Source organism: Oratosquilla oratoria, chromosome 28, assembly GCF_046742065.1.
Source record: "Oratosquilla oratoria isolate Oo_2021 chromosome 28, ASM4674206v1, whole genome shotgun sequence".
NCBI lineage: Eukaryota > Metazoa > Arthropoda > Malacostraca > Stomatopoda > Squillidae > Oratosquilla > Oratosquilla oratoria.
This window is the reverse complement of record NC_134804.1, coordinates 27,359,113-27,367,576: the sequence shown is the minus strand read 5'-3', so window position 1 is coordinate 27,367,576 and position 8,464 is coordinate 27,359,113. Positions and strand designations below refer to the sequence as shown.

At 37.9% G+C, this 8,464-nt stretch overlaps 1 protein-coding gene across 4 annotated transcripts; it reads right to left on the bottom strand.

Annotated features, from left to right (window-relative positions):
- On the bottom strand, positions 1-6,714 carry LOC143040269 (uncharacterized). Of its 4 annotated transcripts, none has more exons than XM_076211060.1 (2): positions 6,584-6,714; positions 1-4,254 (listed from the first exon to the last, which is right to left on the bottom strand). In XM_076211060.1, the coding sequence occupies exon 2, from the start codon at positions 3,829-3,831 to the stop codon at positions 1,948-1,950; it is 1,884 nt and encodes a 627-aa protein (XP_076067175.1). In that variant the 5' UTR covers positions 3,832-4,254; positions 6,584-6,714; the 3' UTR covers positions 1-1,947. The 4 variants fall into 4 exon arrangements, with proteins under 4 accessions (XP_076067175.1, XP_076067177.1, XP_076067174.1 ...); XM_076211062.1 differs by having other exon boundaries at positions 6,650-6,707; XM_076211059.1 differs by having other exon boundaries at positions 6,559-6,704.
- Positions 6,715-8,464: the final 1,750 nt, after the last annotated feature.

Here is an 8,464-nt window from a genome sequence, read left to right as displayed (position 1 = left end):
TGAGTAAATATACTATATATTTTTCATTGTCCAAGGGTGGTTTTATTTTCATAAAAATAAGATAAAAATTTCAAAAATATGGATGTAGATGTATAAAACTCCACTGCTGAATCATTTTTTCGGTAGGCGGTGGTCCAAAGTGTCTTTCTGCTGCTCTTTTACAGTGCTCTTTGGCATATCGTACAACTTGTAGCTTGTATGCGATAGTATAACTAAACCATTTTGATGAACTAGCTATGGGTGATAATTTCCAGGACAAAAAATCTTATGACACGTGTGATAGCCTGGTGGTAACTGATAAAGGCACCTGGCATTTGTGTGCGTTCGTGTGTATGTGTGTGTGTGTGTTGCTACAAGACGAGGGAACGGCCCGTTTTCTCCACACGCCGAGTAGGCTCCAGGAAGGATTATGGTACTGGAAATACTTGTAACAGCTAAGTACTGAGTTTACATGATATAAAAGGTTGAATTAAATAATACTTAAGCTAACATCATAGTGTAATGACTCAACATACAAATCCAGGTCGCTATCGGTCAAGTGTCCAAGCTTACATGAGCCTGGGTGTTCCCTTGCAATACAACTTTCGTCTTGGAAGGCGCATTAGTATTTTTCAGGATATATATATATTTTTTTTTAAAGTGCGTCTCGTAAGCCGTAAAATACGGTAATTACCAAATACCGTAACTGTGAATTTACCAGATAAAGAATTACCGTATAAGGAGGACTCACTGTATTATGATAAATTCTGTAACTATTTTAGACAGTGATTGATAAATTGTCAGCCTTCTTTGCACAAAATTAAAGTAGAAGGATTGTGTAAAGCCAGGTAAATAGGAATACAGACTAGACCTATAGACGTAACTAACTGACACCTGCCGTTGGCAATTGTATGTGTTCCCCATATAAAAAGGTGGGACGCAGGCCATGGAATATGATTTCTCTCCTGTGTGGGTCATCATGTGATGTTTGAAACTTCTCTTTACTCAGAAGGTTGTACTGCACAGGTCACACTGGAAAGGCTTCTCTCCAGTGTGGGTAATCATGTGATATTTGAGAACACCCTTTTGTGAGAAATCTTATTTGCACAGGTCACATTGGAAAGGCCTCTCTCCTATGTGGGTCATCATGTGACATTAGAGATTACCATTTTTTTAGAAAGCTGCAATGAACAGGTCACACTGGACAGCTGGGATTTTTTTTTTAATATTATTGTTATCTTTTTTTTATGGGGCTCTTTTCCAATAACCTCAATTTTTCTAGGGGCTACTTTTTTTCATTTTCTAAGGGAGTTTCTAGTTATTTTCCCATTTCACAACTTTTATCATACCTGCATACTTTGTTAACCACTTTATTTTATATATTTTTTGTATATCATAAAACAATCCAAAGTACATGTATAGGTACTGTGTTTACCTATATTCTTTTTTGTCTCTTTTTTCAATATAAACAATGAGATAAATGGGAACCCAGGAGGTACAATACTGGACACTGCCACACACATACATTTAAGTCACATGACATAATTCACCTATATTTACTAGTTTCCAATTTGTCTATGAATGCTTATAGGTCCTTCACAATTTATTCACAGGGCTATTATGTGTTTTGCCAACACCCTCATACTCAAAATTTGAGTTTATTTCTGGAGCTTTAATAAAATTTCTGGAGTAAATTCACCCACTGGCGCCATGTATATTTTCTCTGCTGGACAAGCTTCACCCCTGTGTGGGTCATCACATGACATGATGTTTGAGATGATTCTTTTATGAGAAAAGCTGCATTGCACTTATCACATTGGAACAGCTTCTCTTCTGTGTGTCCTCATATGCACTATGAGAGAACTCTTTTTTGAGAAAGAATCACTCAGGTCACACTGTAAAGGTTTCTCTCTTGTGGGTCATCAAGTGATCTTTGAGGTAACATGTGTAAAAGCTTCATTGCACAGGTCACACTGAAATAGCTTCTCCAGTGTGGGTCATCATATGAACTTTGAGGGGATTCTTTCGTGAGAAGGCTGCATTGCACAGGTCACATTGGAAAGGCTTCTCTCTAGTGTGGGTCCTCATATGAACAGTGAGAGAACCCTTTTCTGTGAAAACTGCACTGCACAAGTTACACTGAAACGGTTTCTCCCCAGTGTGGGTCCTCATATGTCTTGCGAGCTTATACTTATATAAGAAAGCTGCATTGCACAGGTCACACAGGAATGGCTTCTCTCCTGTGTGGGTCTTCCTATGGTAAATGAGATTAGACTTTTGTGAGAAAAACGCACTGCACAGGTCACATTGGAAAGGCTTCTCTCCTGTGTGGGTCATCATGTGACATTTGAGCCTTTCCTTTAGCGAGAAGGCTGCATTGCACAGGTCACACTGAAAAGGCTTCTCTCCTGTGTGGGTCATCATATGACATTTGAGATGATACCTTCTACTGTAAGCAGCACTGCACAGGTTGCATTGGAAAGGCTTCTCTCCTGTGTGGTTTATCATATGCTCAGTGAGAGAACTCTTTCGTAAGAAAGCTGCATCACACAGGTCACACAGGAACGGCCTCTCTCCAGTGTGGATTTTTTTATGCACAGTGAGAGCACTCTTTTGTGAGAAAGCTGCATTGCACATGTCACAGTGGAAAGGCTTCTCTCCAGTGTGGGTCCTCATATGATGTTTGAGAACATTCTTTCGTGGGAAAGCGGCATTGCACAGGTCACATTTGAAAGGCTTCTCTCCAGTGTGGGTTCTTTTATGCACAGTGAGAGCACTCTTATGTGAAAATGCTGCACTGCACATGTCACATTGGAAAGGCTTCTCTCCTGTGTGGATCCTTTTATGCACTGTGAGAGCACTCTTATTTGGGAAAGCTGCACTGCACATCTCACACTGGAAAGGTTTCTCTCCTGTGTGGGTCATCATGTGACCTTTGAGACTTCCCTTTAATGAGAAGGTTGCATTGCACAGGTCACACTGGAAAGGCTTCTCTCCTGTGTGGGTCATCATGTGATATTTGAGACCAGGCTTTGTACTGTAAGCAGCATCACATAGGTTGCATTGGAAAGGCTTCTCTCCTGTGTGGATCAACATATGCTCGGTGAGAGAACACTTTCGTGAGAAAGCTGCATCACACAGGTCACACAGGAACGGCCTCTCTCCAGTGTGAGTCCTCATATGCAAAGTGAGATCACACTTTCGTGAGAAAGCTGCATTGCACATGTCACAATGGAATGGCTTCTCTCCAGTGTGGGTCATCATATGAACTTTGAGGACATTCTTTCGTGTGAATGCGACGTTGCACAGGTCACATTTAAAAGGCTTCTCTCCAGTGTGGGTCCTTTTATGCACAATGAGAGCACTGTTGTATGAGAAACCTGCATTGCACATGTCACATTGGAAAGGCTTCTCTCCTGTGTGGATCCTTTTATGCACAGCAAGAGCACTCTTACGTGGAAAAGCTGCAATGCATATCTCACATTGGAAAGGCTTCTCTCCAGTGTGGGTCCTTTTATGCACAGTGAGAGCACACTTATGTGCAAAAGCTGCATTGCACATGTCACATTTGAAAGGCTTCTCTCCAGTGTGGATCCTTTTATGCACAGTGAGAGCATTCTTATGTGGGAAAGCTGCAGTACACAACTCACACTGGAAAGGCTTCTTTCCTGTGTGATTCATCATGTGATATTTGAGACCATCCTTTCGTAAGAAAGCAGCATCACACAGGTCACATTTGAATGGCTTCTTTCCAGCATGGGCCTTCAAATGAACTTTGAGGTGATATTTTCGTGAGAAAGTTGAATTGCACAGGTCACACTGATAACGCTTTTCTCCTGTGTGGAACATCATGTGACATTTGTGATTATCCTTTAGTGAGAAAGCAGAATTACACAAATTGCACTGGAAAGGCTTCTCACAAGTATGGGTCAATATGCTCTATGAGAATACTCTTTAATGAGAAAGCAGAACTGCACAGGTCACACTGGAAAGGCTTCTCTATGGTATGAGTTATCATGTGATATTGGAGACCAATTTTTTGTGAGAAGGGTGCATCACACTGGTCACCATGTAATATCTAAGATCACTCTTACTTGATGAAGACGGATCTCATGGGTTCTGTTGGAAAGGCTTCTCTCCAGTGTGGATCATCACATATCTTAGATGACTTGTGAGATAGCTGTGCCACAGAAGTCACATCAGATCTTCTTCATTTTATGAAACATGGAATCTATGGTTAGCTCTTCCAAATTTTTTGTTATAGTTACCCTCATCCTGGAAAAAATGTAATTAGATTATCTCTTTGAAATTGTGTAATAATAGGATTGTGGATGTATAGTACACAAGCCATTTCATACAAGTCCCTTTGTACAAGCCAAAACCTAACATACAATAGGTTCAAACATCAATATATATGGTGCTATGATATACTGCATTTTACTTTTTCATTAGAAATGTGCTGAAAATTATCCAATAGCTACATGCACACTCACCCCACCACATAGTTATTATGGACGTACTGTATATACCATCTTACAGGTTTTATATAGTTTATGAATGTCATGTAACTAAAAAAATGTCATGAAAGGGTGCGGACAGGAGCTCTTAAGTCAACCCATGACAGAAGTGTACAGTGGGACATTTATTCATAGATACATATACCAAAGGCTTTTTCCCCCTTACACAGGGGGTAGCCAAAAAGTAAAAGGCATAGAAATCACTCCCACCCATTTCATTTCCCATATATTCCACTCCCCTCCACCCTCCTTCCTATATTGGCACCTCCTGGAGTCATTCTGTTATTGATTTTGGTAAAATTTTAGTTGCATGTCAATTGGGCCAGGGGTTTGGATTTTATTGATGATTATCTCTAAATTGACAATAGTTGCCTTTACAGCATGGTAGGTGTTAGTAAGAATAGTATAAAAGGAAGGTCCTGCATTGTTTTTGATATACTCAGGTGATTTGTTGACCCATAAAACCTATACATGGATGTTAAGGCAGCGGTTTGGGTTTTACTGATGATCATCTCTAAAATGACAACTTGATAGATACCATGAAAAGGCAAATTTGGTATGATGGCAATGTTCCAAAGTTTTTGACATACTCAGGTGATATGTTGACCCATAAAACCAAAGTATTCCAAATTTCAATAAAATTGGAAGTGGTTTAGTTTATGTATTTCTTTACCAAAATCTTTACAAATTACCACCCTTAATTCTCACACTTTGTTATGGTAAACTCTACCAAAAAAAAATTGGAATAGAAAAATAATTAATGTATTCCTTATTTTTCAAGCTATTTAAAAAAATAAAAATATATGGTAAATGTTCAGTTGTGCACAACTATGCTATATAGCAAAAGAAAATTAATTATTAATTTTGTTAATTATAATATATCAACATAATATGCAATTTTCTTGGTTGAAATGAAAAACAAAAAAGTTACTAAAACAGATTTCGTAAGTAACGAAGTCACACTGGAAGAATGGTATGCCATGTTTGTTTTCATAGATACCTATGTTGAAGAAATGAAAGGATGATAAATTCATCTATTCTAACCTAACCTAACATGTATTTAGTAAATCTGTACCTGTAATTTAAGGTCATGGATGATGGTGGCCTGTTCAATCACTGTTTTTGATTGTGGGGTACATAGGTTTCTCATAGCTTGAAGGAATGCATGGATTTCAGCTCCATAGCATTCCTTCAAGAATATATACCTCCCGAGGTACTGGCAGAAGTACCGAGGGCATACACCAGGCCTCAACTGGACCGGGCAGATAACAAACACTTGACAAACAACAAAATGGCATCCCGATCCTATGCTGGTGATTTCGTTCATTAATATATTTGCTTGTAGCAAGGTATTTTCTATTTCTATTTCAGCTAAGAAAATTGCATATCATGTATTAATATGACTGTATTAATATTTAGTTTTCTAAGCCTAAGGCTATATCGTGTAGTTGTGCACAAGCCACAACTGAACAAATACCAAATATTTTGTTTCTAATGAAATGGTCTATCATATGCAACAAGAATTTATGGGTTAAAAACAATTTAATTTTTTGTGCCCGTACTTATTATAATTATATATATTATATTCCAGTCAACTTTTGTCTTCCAGTTCTGCTTAATTTAACTTAATATGATCTGTGTAACACTTGTTACACTACTACATGTACTAAACTATGGCATTATTTCTCCTTTGCATTTTGTATATCTTTATCTTATTTCTTAATGGACCTCAATGGAAATTAACCCTTTTGGCTTTTTGGGGATTTTTTTAATTCTCCCTGGTATATATTTTAATATTATTATAATTATCATATTCTTACCTGCGAGTCAATCTACGACTACATGTAACATTCTTTACATTTGTTAATAAGTTCATTTGTATTGTTAATGCCTTGAATTGATTGTACAAAGACTGTATTATTTGTATACTGAAGTAAATAATTCTAAGTCTAAATTAGTTTCAATTCATCGGCAAATACGTCTGATTTAGTATTTACAGGAATGGAGTTTGAAGTTTCTCTGATGGTTCTAAGAAATACAAGAAGACTCTGTCCATTATTACCTTACTACTATTTGACTGAACTCACGTAATCAAGCAGGAGGCATACGCGTTTGACTCGTACAAATCACAAACACGGAACCTAAATACGAACTCAACAAAATGAAGAAAAATTGCAATTCAAAGATCGACTGTCAAGCCCTCCATATGTAAACAAACATGATAGAAGGGCTTAGGTTCTTTTAATTGATATCTTTTTCTGATTTTTTATTTTTATTCCTATTTTCTATTTACATTTTCTATTTCTATTTTCTATACCTTTTTGTCTTCTATTTCTATTTTCTATTTCTATTTTCTTTTTCTATTTCCACATTCTATTTTTATGTTCTATTTCTATTTTCTGTTTCTATTTCTTTCTATTTACTATTTCTATTTTTATTTTTGTTTTGTATTTGTATTTCTATTTTCTATTTCTATATTCTATTTGTCACAACTTTGGCGTTGTGACACACTGCCTAGTAGATGTTTCCCATTTTCTTTCGTCTTTTTTTTTCAGCCCCTTCTGCTTTCTTTTCCTTCACTCTATGGAAGCGCTGGAATTCATAAGGTCTCTAGTAATTACTTATTGGTATTTTTGCTCTCCCTTCTTCACAACAATTGTTGTGAGAATTTAGCGCTAATTGGTTGCAGTGCCTTATTGAGTCATCCTCGATTTTAGTAAGGAACTCGTCTTCCGAAATGTCTTTGTAAGCTCATGCTCGAAGTAATCATAGGTGCTATAATGTTGAAATTGAAATGTCTCAATTTATCAATTTTTTAACTCGTTCGCCATATTATATTTTTGTATCGTTGTATTTTGTGGTTATAACTGATGCATTTCACCTATGTATAATAATTTGATCTTAATCTTATTGTTTTGGTTGGAGGGTCCGCTGCGTTCATAACCCCCAACTCCGCACATACCACTTCTCATCTAGGCTAGTTTAAATTATACTGGTTAGGATCATGTGTCCCTTTCTCGTAACAAGTAACTACCTCACAAGACTACTAGAATTACTCAACTTCTGCCCAGACGTCACGCCGCATTCCTCATGCAATTTAACGATTGGAACAAATGCCCGCCATAAACAATGCACCATGCTCCAACCAGGCGCGGATACAAGGGGGTGCCCCCTCCCCCCAACGGCCCGAGTATGGTACACTCTTCCCGAGTTTGATTCTCCTTGGATAAACACTTTTTAGTGCGAATTTATTATTTGAATTATATTTGTGAATTATATATGATTTTACATACAATTATGAGCAAAACAGACTTAGGTTCCTGGACCAATCTCCAAGCCAACAGCATTATTCTTGGGGTTAAAATATCGGCGTGTTTCAAGTGTCGGTTATCGCTTATCGGTTCGCCCCCACCCCTCCTAACATTCCTGGATCCGCGCCTGGCCCCAACCACAGTGCCACTAACATTGTGTCGCGGCAGTAGGCACTCGACGCTCTCACAGTACGCGTCCTCTGAGGATCTCGCCAGTGAACAAATAACCACGAACATGAACAAAATATTCCCGTTGTTGGCCATCGCCTATCGCACTCCAGTGACTCGGTTCTAGTGCAGCATCTCTAGAGAGGAGCAAGGAAGGTTTCCATGAGGCATTTAATAAATTTAGCTAGGTCTCAGTGCGCGCAGGGTTAGCTAGATCGGATGTCTCCAACCATATATGTATGTGTCTCACCCATTTAGTTGATAAGTGGATAATTGTGAAATATTTTTCATGATATAGTGAACATTTATTAAAGACAAAGTTTGTTGAATATCAATTGCTGATTGGGGAGACATCTTAAGTTATAATAAAATAAATATAGTAAGTTCTGCTTAATTAGCTCAAGAACTGATTTACACGAGTTTGTCCCTCCTTCGAGAAACATTTCTCTGGTCCTTCAAATTTACAGGCTCGGCTTGAAGAGATCGTGC